Below are 15,405 nucleotides of genomic sequence, written 5' to 3'. Positions count from 1 at the left end.
TTCCCACTGAGTTGGCTCTTTAAAGAAAGGCAGAAGGTCCCTAAGTAATGGCAATCCCTTAGACTGTGTGGCTCCTGAGAAATGGTAAAAACGTCAAGGGCTGTAAAGATCTTGAACTTTAAGTTGCACTTAGCTGTCATTAAGCCATTCAAGCCTGATACACTAAATGTTGGCTTTGAGCTTTTAACCTCACTGAAATGGTCACAGTGGATTATTTTCAAAGTAAGGGAACAAGTAGGTACTTTAGAGTAATAGCTGAAGTTTTAACTTTTCAAAGCATATGATTTCCTCAAAGGATGAGACATGCTTTTCTTGACTGTTTTTGGTTTTCTTAAAATCTTAAAATCTTCAGGTTGTATTGTCTTATTATGAAAACTGTCATATTCTGTTTTTATGTCCCAACTTGTTTGAGATTTGAGTTATTGGTGTCTTACCTTTTTGCTGCAAATCCAACAAGTTACCTTCACCAAGCTTCCTGACACTTCTATTCTTCTGAGGCTTAAAAACCAAAATCTGTCTAAAGAGATGCTGTTGACTTTCTTTTTCAAATGAATCAATGTCAGTGATGTCAGTAGCTACTAATTGAAAAACAGCTGTTGGAAAATTAAATATTATTTGCCTAAAGGGAATAACAGTTGAGGGCTTTTAGCATCAGCTAAACATTGGGGAAATAAAGGGTAGAAATTTGTACATAGCGGTGTAAATGAGTACATTTAAGCTGATATTTTCACAAAGATGAATGGGAGTTTAATCAGTGCAATCTGGGGATTATGTTGCAATTGTCTCAGATTTGCTTTAAATACAAAGCACAGGTTCATTCAGAATATATTAAAGCATCCTCTGCAGAAAACTGGAAAATCTGAAACTGTTGGGGTGTTTCTTCAATTTGATTTAGATGTGAAAAATAACTATGAAATACTAAAGAGCATAGCCTACGGTTCAATATTTGATTATGTTTAAGATTAGCACATTGTTTTTTGTTAATGTCTCAATAACAAAGTTGAGCTAATGTCTCTAAATGTCTGACCAATAGACTCTCAAGCTTAAGGCTTTATTGTGATGTTAATTATTTGGGTTTTTCTTGAAGGTCTTAGTTACAAGAACATTTCCAGGATTAAAGGAATATTGTCCCTGCAGCATCTCAAAAAACCCTTGCATGTGTTTATCTTTAGTTGAAATGGAGTTTAAACGAAAATTCAACATGGAAGACTCACCACCCCCGCCACGTCCAATCACTCCTCACTGGCTGCTCCAATCAACGGCAGGTCTTCCTCAGCCAGTTATCTCCCAGGGCATCACTTTTAAAGACCCTCTGCATGGAAAACACCGCTCTTCTGCTGTGCTTTGACCCTCCTCCACCCCTTCTCCACCATGGGCTCCCAACTCCTTCCATACCAAGGCCTACACCACCACCAGGATCGGATCCCGGGGGGGAAGACGTACCTAATCATAATCATAAGATGTTTATTCAAACCTACTTCATCCTCAGCGTTTACGTCTCCCTCAGGGGTCCGAGCGCCAAATAAATAATCTTTCATTAATAAATTCTTTAACCGTCTTCTCGTTGTTTCTCCTTTATGTGAGTCTTTCCAGGTTGAATTGATTACTCCAACAGTGTCTTCACAGGTCTGCCTAAAATGTCAGTCAGTCACCTGCAGCTGATCCAGAACACTGCTGCCCGCGTTCTCACTAAAACTAAGAAAGTAGATCACATTACCCCAGTTCCAAAGTCCTTACACTGGCTACTTGTATCTCAGAAAATAGACTTTTTAAAGTTGAAGTACTTTAAAAGACTTCTGTTAGTTTATAGTCACTGACTCAGCACCAAAATATATAAATTATTTGTTGTTGACTTATCAACCTTCCAGACCACTCAGGTCCCCATATTTAGAACCAAACATGGAGAAGCAACATTCAGTTCTTATGCTTCACTAATCTTAAACAAACATCCAGAAAACTGCAGAAATGCTGAATCCTTGACTTCCTTTAAATCAACATTAAAAAACAAATTTCTTTAGGGTTGCCTTTGACTGTTCTATTTGAACTAACTCAAACATAATTAATTTCACCCTGTAGTCCAACGTTTCTTCACTTGTCTTTATGTTCCTTTATCATGCCACTACAATGTAAATTTTTTTGTCACTACAGTGTACTTTCTTCATCACATAAAGCACCTTGAGTTGTCTTGTTGCTTGTATGTGCTATACTAATAAACTTGCCTTGCCTTACAAATTAACTGTGTTTTTGTATCATCTGCCCAATTCATAAATATGTATCTTTCCATCGAATGGGATCATTAAAGAAGACAATAAGCATTTTTTCTACCTTGTGCATCATGCAAAGAAAACCATCAAAGCTTCTCTTGACAGCCTGGCTAGATATTTGACTCAGATTTCCTGTGTCCTCTCATTCGCATACTTAGGTTTTAGATTTGGTTCACGGATCCTTTCTATGATGTTTTCTCGGATGGTATTGTAAAATCTAATGTCCTGCATGTTTGTTTCCGTTTTAATATTTCTTCAGACAGGACTGTTTAAGTTGTCGTCTGAAGAGTTTTTCATTCAGCCCCTGGAGAAGTCAGGTGATGAGACCTCAGCACCTCAAGCCCACGCCATCTACAGAAGACACGTGTCTTCTCCTGTCCACAGTCCAGTCATCCAGGCCATCTCAGGGAAACCAGGTCTAAACGGCACATGTGGAAACCAAAGTAAAAATGAGTTACCCTTGCACATATGCATGTATTCCTATTTGATATTGTTCAAATTTTACCCGATTGAGTTTTCCATGTGAAATTAAATTATGACATTGTTAACTGGCATATTTCAGAATTAGTTTGAACAGGTAGACTACTTTATGCAGAAAGAGTCCTTTTTACAGATTATTCTTCAGATGCTGGTCTCGTAATCAAAAATGATGCTTACTCTCATCTCTTTTTATCTTCAACTTGCTCCAGGCTAATAATTGGCTCTCATAGGGATAAAATACATATGCTAATAAATCAGTTGTTTAAAATTCTGAACTGGCTGAAATGACTTTGAAAGATGATTAAAATCCTAGGAAGATGAGAGGCATTTTTACTATTACTATTCTGCAAGTACAATCTTTGGAGCCTTTTCTGTTGCAGTCATTTCAAAGCAGAAGAACCAAAGGAATGTTTTATAGGAGTTTTAAGACGTAGTTTTAAGAAATGATCATGTATTCTTTGGATATTTTTTTCTGACCATCTTGATATTTATTTGGATTTCAGTGGCATACAGGATTTACAAAAGTTTTAAATCATTTGTAATATTTTCAGATTTTGCATCAAATTAACTAGTTTTTTAATAGATGGTGAAAGTGGTCAAAGTGAGCAAGATTTTACCTGACCCGAACACTATATTGAGCAACTTGTTCATACAAGTGTCAGGAAAGTGGACAAGTGGTGGATAAAATAAGTTTTTGGTCCCAAAAGACAGCCTACGACAGACAGGACAAAATCCAGCAAAACTCCGACACAGCACATTATAGTGTGATTGTCTTTCATTTTGTGCTGTTGTGCTATACACCAGGTTTTTTATGTATTACTTCTGTTGATTTTCACCTTTTTGGAGTTTTTCTGGTCCATCCTCTGCCTATGTACCTGGAAACAAACCCTACTCAGAAAGGAGGTTATCAGTCCAAAGTATCCTTATGATGTAAAGTCAGGTCATTTTGACAGTTTCTGTTGTCATAATGATTTAAACCAGAACAATCACAGTTGCTTCATAATAAATAACTTCATGCAACCACTAACCATGAGTGAAGAAAATGTTTTTTATTATCCATATTCTGAAAAATGGCCAGAAAATAAAAATTCTGCCAGGGTGTGTAAACTTAATTTCCTCCACCAAAACTTCTACTTTAGCACATTTCATTTAGATTTTTTTTTTTTGTGTGTCTTTTAAAAGCCCTAGTTCGCAGTACATTTTAGACTTTTACTAATTCAAGCTCTTCCCTCACCTACTTTATAAGGTAGCTGTGGAAGGACCCTACTGTTTTGACAGCTACTTTATATTGCTAGTATGAGATTAAGATTTGTCATCTTTTCATATTTTTCTTTCCTCTTGAGTGCTCATATATGCAGTTTAAAACTGTAGTTTATCTCACCATGGTTTAGGAAAAAATTAAAATAGCTTAAGATTAATGTTTTCAACTACAGGATTTCAGAACCCATGAAGAAATCTGGTTTAAGTTTAAGTTTTTGTTTTTTACTTTTACTACATTTCAACCATCACATGCTTATATCGGTTTGACTAATTAGCTGACTAACTATTTATTAACTGCTGTCGTGCCTTAAATATTCTTTGCCAAATTTATACTAAATCTTTTTTAAGCCCATGATTTATTTCCACTGTATCACTTTTTTAGTAAGACCATACTGTTCTCATTGATCCCTGAAGCAAGACTCACAGCTGTTGGTCCTGTTTAATGATTTTATTCCCAAATATGCAGCTCGATGTGCTGCTGGTGTTCTAAGTCTGCCTTTAGGTTCTTAGTCATGGATCTTCCTGCTTTATATGAATCTAAAAAAGCAGTTCCAAAGGCTATTTATATTCAATGTGTAAAGCTGTTTGTTCATAACTTATTCCAAGTGCCCTTAACTAAGTAAACACATAATTACTCACACTAAAATGCTGCCTTTGTGAAGTAAAAAGGGCAAGATGTTTAGAAATGTCTTAAATATGTAAATCATTCAATTTCATGTTGGACTGCTCTTAAGATAAAAAAGCATTACTGATTAATAAATTCATGCTGTACTACGTTTTTAAGGATTTAGATTCTTTTAGACCCTCTTTCTATAACTGTTATAAACTCTGTTGGAAAATATCCTCATTTCCACTGAAAAACAACTGATATATTTGTTATAAATGAATGATCTATAGCTATATGGTAAAAAAGAAAGTAAGCTATATTTTATAGACCCGTGTGGCTTTAGTAGATTTTAGGAGGCAAAGTACCCATTTGGTGCTTTCAATCAAAAACTTAATTGAAGTATACAAGCAGGAGTTTGGGCAGTTTGCTACTCTGGATTATACCGTGTGTTTACACAATGCCAAGTGGGAAAGACATTAGGAAGACCTTAGACTCCTTTATTCATTGAGGTTAATTCTATAGTGGAAAGCTTTCAAGAGAGTTTCAAGAGAGTTCACCGCAGAGCAATTTTCAAACTAACTGCTGAAGAGCTATGTATATTAACTTCATAGTCTTCAGATGGCATTTTGAATGGTGTTTACGACAGAACTGTTACAAATAAAAATAGATAATTCTGATATTTGTTTTTTGAAATTATTATGGCTGCTTATGTCTCCAAAGCTGAAGTTGAATTAACCCCAACAATACTGGAATTATGTCCTTTGAAAAGCAGAGACCAATATAGAGGTATTAGTCGTAGTATACAGCACAATGTTTGGTGAAAACTAAATACAGCAAATCAGCACCAACACCTCATACTAACTGTTACGCCTTGTGGTGGAGGGCCAATGATTTTAAAGTCAAATGTAGTTGGATCTATACAGCAGCAGAAGCTTGGTTCAAATTGTTCTCAAGGTCAGGCTGTGGCCCAGTAAAGTCCAGACCTCAACCTTACTGAAATAGAGAGGTTTGATGTAGTGCCTTTAAAAACGAGTAGGCCAACCTTTTTCCACATATATGGGAGACTGATGAGGTCACATAGACAACAAGGATTCTAGAAACTATTAAATTATTGGGTGTACACATTTTTCACTTAAAGCTTTTCCATTTTGCTTGGAGAGTTTCTGTTTTTTTTTTTTTTTTCTTTTTCTACTCTTAAGGTAATTTAGAAAAAAATCTGACTGGTTAAAACAAGATCATTTTTATTGTGCCTTGATACCTAAAACTGTAGAATCGAGAGAATTTGTATTTTCTTTTTATAATGGCTGTACATCAGTTGGTTTGTTTGACACACCCTCCCTATCAAAATACAAAATAAGCCAAATAGTTAAGAGTATGTATTAAGCTGCAATCATACACAGTTTGGATTGCTTGAACATTCTGAAATCCTTGCATCTCCAGATTCCCATAAGAGTTTTGAGGACATTGAGAGGCAGCGGGAGCGATGGGAACGTCGACATCAGAGGCAGAGGCACAGAATTCATCAACGCTCAGTAAGCAGAGAAAAGTGGGTGGAAACTTTAGTGGTGGCGGACCCCAAAATGGTGGACTATCATGGGAGCAAAGCTGTGGAGGACTACGCCCTCGCTGTCATGAACATTGTAAGTATTTTACATTCGATGATTAGGAAAAAAGTTACATTTAATGTTGCTAAACTTTTTGCAATAATTTAATCAGCTGTTTTAAACTAAATTGTAGCCCAGCATTCATCAATACACCACACAATGCCTTCAAACATTAATAAAATTAATTTTAGTCCTGCACATATTTCAGTTAGATTTAGACCTGGGGAGTCTGACAGCCAAATCAACACCTGAATCCCAAACGGCAGGTCATTCTCCCCACTTAATCATTGACTGTTTGTTGCACTGTAGCATAGAGCATTATTTTAATGAAACAGGCCTGCTAATGTAGTTTCCATGAAGGGGTGTTGAAGCTTCACAGTATATTTCTGTGTACAAATTGATCCTCAACTATGCCAGGACCCAACAGAAAGTGGCTTGCAGCTTCTTGTTGGCTCTGCCATTTTCCTATGATTCAACCCCCTGATGAATGATGCACACATGCATTCAGCTCTATGCCTCATAGAGGTATGATGTATATTTAAATGATGCTTTGATTGCTTGTGCTTGTGGTTGCTATATGTCAGTGCATCTGTAAATCTGAGCTGGAACTACAGGTCAGGCGTCAAATTCAAGTGAATGCGGAGTTGTGATTTCCATGATTTAAACATATTTTACATTTAACAGGTTATTTTATTACTTTTGTTTTAAGTTAAGGCAGTGGCCTTGGTCTGACCTGTACTGTCTTCCATCTTGAAGTGCAGTGGAGCGGATTGTTTCATGATGTCCTCAACTTGTGGACTCTGTAAAGCTGTTGTGTGCGACACTTTTTTCCTAAATCTAGTCACATTCATAGGTCATCTATCAACAAAAACATGTGATGGTTATAACGGTTTATTTTTTTAACTTTGGCTCAATTATGTTATTTTATTAAAATCAGACGCAAAGAATGTTTTCACTAGAAGTGTAAAAAAATATCAAATTGCAGTCGTTATTGCAAAAACAGTCTGAACAATATTCTAATCTCAAAGGACACCGACATATGACTCATGTTTCTTTTGGTTACTGCTTCTGAAGATGGAATTTCTTAATGGAATCGAAGACTAAATATGAGACATGTTTTCTTCTTAGAAGGAAATATAAATACAATCAAAATAGACTTCTTTCTATATCTGGAGGCTGGTATTGGTGTGGCGCAGGGCAAGCAGGTTGTAGATGTTGACTTTAGTCGATAAAGGCAGGAAAACAGGGTGAGGTGAAGGTAGGGAGGAGGATGGCTTCCCAGGGTCTTATATGGCCAGAATAAAAAGAGGCCTAATACATGAATTCAACATTGATTACTTTTATTGGTGTTAGCAAGATGATCAATGTAAACTTGTCACAATGGAGTTAGAAAAGAGAAAAGCTACTCAGCGTGGGAAAGCATGCGTAATGAGGAGCTGCAGGAATAGTTCACAATTTCAGGAATTAAGGCAAACATGAAAGAGCAAATCATTAGTGAACCTATATGAAACTACCATACAGTCCTTGCACACTAGTACAGCTTCAAAGACTAGTGCATTAAATAATCCAAAGATAACTAAGTCTTCATTTTCTATCAGTGAAGTTTAGGGGGTCTTGCTTTCAAATTTTGTAAGTAAAGAAATCATGAGACAAATTGTCATACGACCATAAGAATTTAAGGTCAAATTATATGAATCCTATGTTTATTAAAAATACTGAATTTGCTATTGTCTTACCCTTAATCTTGGCTAGTCACCACTGAGGTAAAAGACAGAGTCTGATAAATTGGTCCATTTAATCTGACAAATATACAATTTAAACCTTTAAAATTTAATAGCTTTTTCTTTTTTTTTTTACTGGTTTCTATAGTTAGGTGCTTCTGCTTGCCAGAGGCTGCAGCCTACTCATAACTAGTGGGTAAGAAAACATTAGCAGTTCTAGGTGTGACAGCGTATTACTGATTGTAGTCGTATGATGCACCCACTCATTGGACTTGAGGAAGTAGACTAGAGTAAGGTGATTTAACCTGAATATCATTTTCAGAGGTTGTCCCTACCACTACAATGTATTTCCTGTTTTTGTTTATGTAAAAATATATTTTAAATGGAGAAATATTACTCTTTTATGTTTTTTGTTTTTGTTTTCTGTAAAGAAAATCATTGGCATACATTTCACTATGTATTCTAATAGCTTCTTCTATTATTAAATAGTTTAAACTAAGAAATATTAGGTTGCTCTTTATAATGATTACTATCAATTGTTATTAAAGATATGAAACATAATATATCAGGTCAAAGTGATGCTCTGGTGGAGGCTTGATGTAAGTTCCTGGTAGGTTTTTCTAGCACATAAGTAGGCAAGGAGTAAGTGATGATCCAACACTGGAAGTATAACAAGGAGCACGGCCTCGACCTCTGGCCAGTAGAGGAGGAGCAGCTCCATCCTCAGTGGAGCAGGACAAAAATGGAGGAGGGAGTGGAGGAAGAAGAGAAAGCACACAGAAACCCACCACCATTCCTGGATCATGATAGATGACCTAATTCACAGAACAGTTAAACCCACAAAGATGAGCTGCTCATTCAGCTACGTCTGGCTGTTCATAAATCATAAATCAAGCACACTGGAGATATCAGATATCAAGCCAGCATCGTAAAACCAAAGGAGGCTTGGACTGGAGCTCAGCAGGCTCACTATAGAGTAATGCAGGAAATAAGTGTCAGAAAACTTCTGAAAGGTTAAAAACATCAGTGTATGAAACCTTTTTAGGTTTGTTCTTTGTTCAAGAATTCCTGCTACTGAAAAATTTTACTTGGCTGAAGTTCAGGGATCTGTTGTGTCTTGGTACACTTCTGTATGAATAGTATAATGTTGGTTTATGGCATGAAATGATCTGTGCCAAATCAGCGCTGCACAGAGCCGGTTTCTGTCTGGTTTTACCTAAAATCCCCCTCCCAGCTGGCCCTATAGACCAGCAGGTAATAGCTACATCAAACTCTTGAGGCACAGCACCGATTCACCACGTTGGGGAGTCAGGGATGCAACAGCGACCGGTTGAATTCAACCCCCTTGTGGGCTCAGGCTTCTACAAACACACAGATATGGTAATAAGGCGTCTTAATCCCACCTTCAAGTGTTTTTTGAAAGAGGTTGCAGTCTGACCTATACTACCATCTTCAAGTGCAATGAAGGGGATTGTTGAGGTCATTAACTTGTGTACTCTGTAAAATTGCTATGGCTCTATAAAGGCAAATTGTTTGACCTTGATGCAACTTTGTAGAAGAAATTTGTTGAACTAAGTAATGTTTTTCAGTAGAGGTCCATAAAATATTGAATGGCAGTCATGGTCACAATAATGGTGTGTACAATATCCTAATCTTAAAGGACATCTTGGATGCGGTATTTGTTAGGATATTATATTTCTAGTGTCAGCATTGACACTTTGCATATTGATTATATATTTGGCTAGTTGGATGGACTCTAACTGCCCTAAATGCTCAGCCCCGATGCATATCTTTTAATCTGATTTTAGGTTGCAAAAATGTTTCAAAGCTACATTCTGTAACATCAGTATGTCAGTACAAATGGCATGTGAACCAAATACCGATGTAGCATTTAGAGACTTTCGTATTTTTTTTTTGGTTTAAAAAAACAAACACTCTACAAATTAACCTTTATTGTGGTTTAACTTCTATGGCAGCTTTTTTTGCTTTCCTGTGATTTACTTCTTAGTGCACTGGCAATCTTCATCCCCCTAAATCCACATCTTAAAACATGGTCCACGCAAGCACCTATTGGAGGATAATTTGTTGACAGACGGAGTAAACATGGACACCTTGATTCAGCAGATACTTCCAGCAGGCTTGGTTATCTGTTGTGTGGAAACACATGGCAGAGATCACACTTGATTCTACGTTCCTATTAGCAACCCTTCAACTCTGATGTCTTTCCAGTTCACGCCTGGTAATTCCTCAGACCACTCCTACGGAGCTGCTGCATACAACAGCCAAAAAAAGGCATTGGTTTAAAATGCTTTCTGCAGAGTCATTCAGCTGCAGACAGCCAAGGGACAGGGGTTCAAATAAAAGAAAACAGAGGTTGTAAAAGTCTGATTCGTCCATTTAATAAACTTGTACAGACAAATTTTGAATGACACTGGTGTATGTGCAGTATGCGTTTGTTTTCAGTATGGTGTAAAGGGGGTACATCAAAACATCAAAAATATTGTCTGCTGTGTCACAAGTCATTTATGGCTCCTGGTTATATCCTTTAAACAGTTAAACTGAAAACATACGTGTTAGTGTCATCTTGAAAAAATGTTACCTGTGTGTTACATGGTCTTCTTCTCAGGTGCCGCAAGAATGTTACATGCTCCCCATTATGTGCTGTGGAACATGTGAGCTCCCAAACAGTTTTGAGCATTCACAAAACATCCGTGTCGAGATCAAAGCTGTTCATTATCAGAGTAGCAGTATCTCTGCGTCCTGGGTGCTGGTGAAGGGGTTTGGTGCTAGCAGTTGTAGCTAATCAATGATGTATATATAATAGGAAATATTTGGAATTTGGCTGTAATAAATTGTATGTAAGTAAAAATAGTGGAATTGTAAGAAATCTGTATAAAGGGCTGGCACAGTCCAAAGAAATAACAATAATCTGTATGATTTTAAAGTTTCAAATAATACTTAGTTTAATCAGAATTTATATTGTACAATGCTAAATTGATTCATATATCAATAAACACTACCGCATCGATTAAAAACAGGAACACCCTGTGATATCAGTCGGCAAAGTATCAGGAAAGGGAATTAACTTTAAGAACGGAGACAGTAACTGACTTAGCAGACAATATTACAATGAGGAAGCAGGCATTATTCTCTACTTCCTCTCCCGGTTTTTATTTGAGGTCTTTAAGACTTTGAACATTAAAGCTCCAAACAATTCTGCTTTGTGAACCTTCAAGGGAAGCCAGTTCTTACTTGTATCTAAACAATGTCATCATCTTCCTCAGACACTGTTTGCTCCATTGTCTCATCGGTGATGTTGTCTTTGAGATACCAGCTGCACAGTACATACATATTTTGGAGCCACGCTGTTTTGTGTGTACAAAGTCCTTTTTATGTTGTGACCTGATGGTTAACTTTTAGTCCCTGCAGGATGTCCAGAATCAATATGTTCACATCAAAGTAGCACCTAAAGTACATGACATTTAAAGTTCTTAGGACACTATGTAGCTTTCAAGACTAAAGTGCAAATGGTTTGTCTGAACAATCAAATCATGCCCACTGGCTTAAATAGTACACAGCCCTGGGACAAAAACAATTTCAATGAGTTGAAAATAGCCACAGCTCCATTATCAATCACAGCATAACCAATAGAAACAATGACAGGGGAACATGGATTAAGAATAGACTAAATGCATATCCATTGTTACTGATAAAATGTATTTGGTTTGTTTGTTTGACTCCAAGTAAAATGTCTGCAAATAACCATAATGCTTAGAGCAGCATTTTGATTAAATTCTTAATTTATTATGCCAAAACTGTCCAAGCTCCTGATTTAATAACATCATGTGCACTTCCTAAATAAGTGGTCACATTCTTGTTTTTATTTTTATAAGCAGACATCTTTCAGTGATTTTGTTTTTTTTGGTTTTGTGATAAGGGATGAGCAGCTTGTCTGCCACTGTGTGAACATTATTTTTGTTGATGCTGATGCTCACATTATTTTACTACTTGTCTCTGAGCATTTAACCTTAATCCATCTCCTTTCTTCGGTTCATAACCTTAATGTGCTTCCTGCACCCTCTGGAACAGCTTTCTAAACTACCACATGCAACCTCAAATCAAGACTTGCCTCAATCAAAGCTGGAGACTGAGCAAGTATTATACTTTCTTTTTGACAGCACTTTGTTCCTAATGCCTTAATGTAGAAAACGGCAAACGTCTCAGCACATCCTCTCATTCTGAAATCAAGAATTCTATTTAGGATGCCAGATGTCATGGATTTCATCTTATCAAACTCCAAACGCAGAGCTGGAGGTATCTGAGATGAACTGACAGAAAGGTTAATTATGTCACAAGTTAAACCGATTAATGTTTTATAAATGTGGTTTTACAGAATTTGTTCAGACAGTGAAGGGTATGACAACTTTGTCTTTTAATGTTTACAAGTTCGATTCCACTGAATAACTTTATCTCATTAAATATATGATGCATAAAAATAAATGTGAGACATTCTGTCACTAGGTCGCTTGTTTTCTGCAAACTTTAGCAGCAGCTGGACTATATTTTATAAGTTATATTCTCTATTTAGTGTCGGAGCTGTCTTATGATAAGTTCTCTCATACTCACAGCACATATGCAGTGTAACTGTTTATAATTTAAATACAAACTTATTTTATTCATGCAATGTTTTACAGTGCCCTGCTGTTTAGCTGGCAGCCTATAAGTGTGGCGTTTGCTTTGTCCTTCATTTGTCTTTGTGGATCTTCGCCTTTTATCTGTCTTACACGCCGAAGGCAGATGTGTCTTTCGGGTTTAATTTGAGGGAGGATGCAGGTGACCTTCTGTAGGATAAATCCAGTTTTGATGGTTGGATATTGTTGCAAATGTCATGGTTGAAAGAAATAATGTTTGTTTTTTTTTTGTTTTTTTTAGGTGGCGGGTCTCTTCAGAGATGCCACTATTGGGAATGCAATCAACATTGTAATTGTTCGGCTCATCCTTCTGGAGCGGGATGAGGTAAGCCCTAGTTGTGCCTTGATGAGGTGATGCTAAAATTGGATTGCACAAGGGTAGACTTATTTCTAAGAGGCACACTGATTACATTGTCAAATAGTCAATTAAAGATAATTAATGCAGGGCACAATGTCAAACTCTTCAAGTTAAATTTAGTTTATTTGCTCTGATAAAATACATTAATCTCATAGGCTCAATTTGTTTAAAAAGCTAACATTGAAAACATTGCTGTATCCCACCATTCTGGCAATATCCAGTCTTTTTTTAAATGTGTAAACTTTTTTTAAACAGTCAGTCAGTCAGTCATTTTCTACCGCTTATTCCATAGTGGGTCACGGGGGAGCTGGTGCCTATCTCCAGCAGTCTATGGGCGAGAGGCAGGGTACACCCTGGACAGGTTGCCAGTCCATCGCAGGGCAACACACAAACAACCACGCACACACTCATTCATACACTTGATTTTTTTTTTTTAGTACCATAAAATATCAGCTTTAGCTCTGAGCATTGGCATACATAGAAGTATAAAAAAGGTGTAACTCCTCACAGATTTTTGTTGCTTTTGTCTTTTTGTCACACGTTTCAGATCGTCAAGCAAAATTTAAATATCAGACAAAGATAACCTGATTGAATATAAAGTCTAGTTTTCAAATGATTTCATTTATTAAGGGAAAAAGTTGCTGTGTAAAACTGTAATTGCCCACAATTACCTTTTTAAATCCAGGCTTTGAGTAGGGTGCTTCACAGCCTTCATTTATGTTTTTGTTTTTATCTTGAATCATTTAGAGGTGGACTTACTAATGCACTTTGGATCATTGTCCTGCTGCATAACCCAGCTGTGCTTGAGCTTAAGGTTTGATACATTAAGCTCCGATGACCGGATTTTCTGTCTGAAAGCAGAATTCATGGTTCCATCAGTCATGGTAGGTTGTTGAGGTCCCAAAGTAGTGATGGACCATCTTATTACAAAACAAACTGTCAATATGATGTTCTCTTTCTGAAATGTTCTGTTAGTTTTACACCTGAAGTAATCAGACACAGATTTCCAAAATCTTCCACCTTTGTTTCGGTAGTCCACAGAATATGTTCACCAAAGACTTGGGGATCACCGAGATGGGTTTTGGCAAATTTTAGGCCTTGATGTTTTTTTTCATCAGCAGTGGTTTTATCCTTGGATGTCTCCCATGGATGCTATTTTGCCCAGTCTCTTTGTTTATTTATGAAAATTAACATTAATAGAAGCAAGCAACTCCCTCAGAGTTTTAGATGTTATTCTGTGTTGGATGCATTCCTTAAAGTGATAGTGGTAGGTGTGAGGGAAAGTTCACCTTTCTTCCATTGTTTTTCTGTTTATTGATAATCCCACTTTATTTTTCTGGAGTACCAATGCCTTAGAAATGGCTTTGTAACCCTCTTATGACTGACGGATGTCAGTGACTTTGTTTCTCATCTGTTGTTGAATTTGCTTAAATCAAAGCATGCTGTGTTGCTTTTTGAGATGGTTTAGCCCACTTCATGTTGCCAGACAGATTGTTTCTAAGTGATTTCTTAATGCCAACAACTCACTTGGCTAAGTTGTTTGCTGTGTGATAATGAGTCATCAGCATAGAGATGCATCTAAATCAATTAGAAAATATTTGAAAAGTGAATTTATTTTAGTGATTTGAATAAAAAGTGAAACTTATCTGTTAAATAGATTTAGTGCAAATATAGTGATACATTTCAAATGTTCATTTCTACTTATTGTGATGATTCTGCCTTACTGCTAATGTAATTGTAGTCGTCCTTGTCCTCTTCCGCTTCATCTGGAACTGGGTCACAGGAGCAGCAGACTCGGTAGAGACACCCAGACTTCCCACTTCCTCCAGCTCCTCAATGCGGAGCCCAAGGCGTTCCCAGGCCAGCCGAGAGACATAGTCCCTTCAGCTTGTCCTGGGCCGTCCCCTGGGCCTCCTTCCGGTGGGACGTGCCTATAACACCTCCTTAGGGGGAATCCAGGAGGCATCCAATACAAGTGCCAGAGCCACCACCTCTTCTCGATGTGGAGGAGCAGCGGCTCTACTCCGAGCTCTGCCTGGATGGCTGAGCTCCTCACCCTATCTCTAAGGGAGTGCCTGGCCACCCTATGGAGAAAGTTCATTTCAGCCGCTTGTATCCGGGATCTCGTTCTTTCGGTCATGACCCAAAGTCGGTAAATCGAGAACTTCACTCTTTGGCTCTGCTCTCTCTTCACTGGAGCTGACCAGCACAGCGTCCTCATTACTGCAGGATCCGTTTGTCGATCTCCCGCTCCATTCTTCCCTCACTCGTGAACAAGAGCCCGAGATACTTGAACTCCTCCACTTGAGGCAGTAACTCCCCTCCAACCTGAAGAGGGCAAGACACTAACTAAAGTATAAGTTAAACACTTACCCAGCTTTGGGAGTTCTAATTGCAGAGTTGTGTGCCTCCAGCAGATA

At 37.4% G+C, this 15,405-nt stretch overlaps 1 protein-coding gene across 1 annotated transcript in view; it reads left to right on the top strand.

The window, feature by feature from the left end:
- Positions 1–15,405, top strand: part of LOC124867043 (A disintegrin and metalloproteinase with thrombospondin motifs 7) — a 198,307-nt gene that overhangs the window by 28,238 nt on the left and 154,664 nt on the right. Inside the window, exons 3-5 of the mRNA XM_047363243.1 lie at positions 2,524–2,707; positions 6,052–6,251; positions 12,869–12,952. Of these exons, the coding sequence (XP_047219199.1) occupies positions 2,524–2,707; positions 6,052–6,251; positions 12,869–12,952 (468 nt within the window). The remainder of the gene's footprint in view (positions 1–2,523; positions 2,708–6,051; positions 6,252–12,868; positions 12,953–15,405) is intronic.

This window comes from Girardinichthys multiradiatus, chromosome 4 (assembly GCF_021462225.1).
Source record: "Girardinichthys multiradiatus isolate DD_20200921_A chromosome 4, DD_fGirMul_XY1, whole genome shotgun sequence".
NCBI classification, from domain to species: Eukaryota; Metazoa; Chordata; class Actinopteri; order Cyprinodontiformes; family Goodeidae; genus Girardinichthys; species Girardinichthys multiradiatus.
The sequence above is the reverse complement of the archived record's forward strand: the minus strand, read 5'-3'. Positions and strand labels throughout refer to the sequence as shown.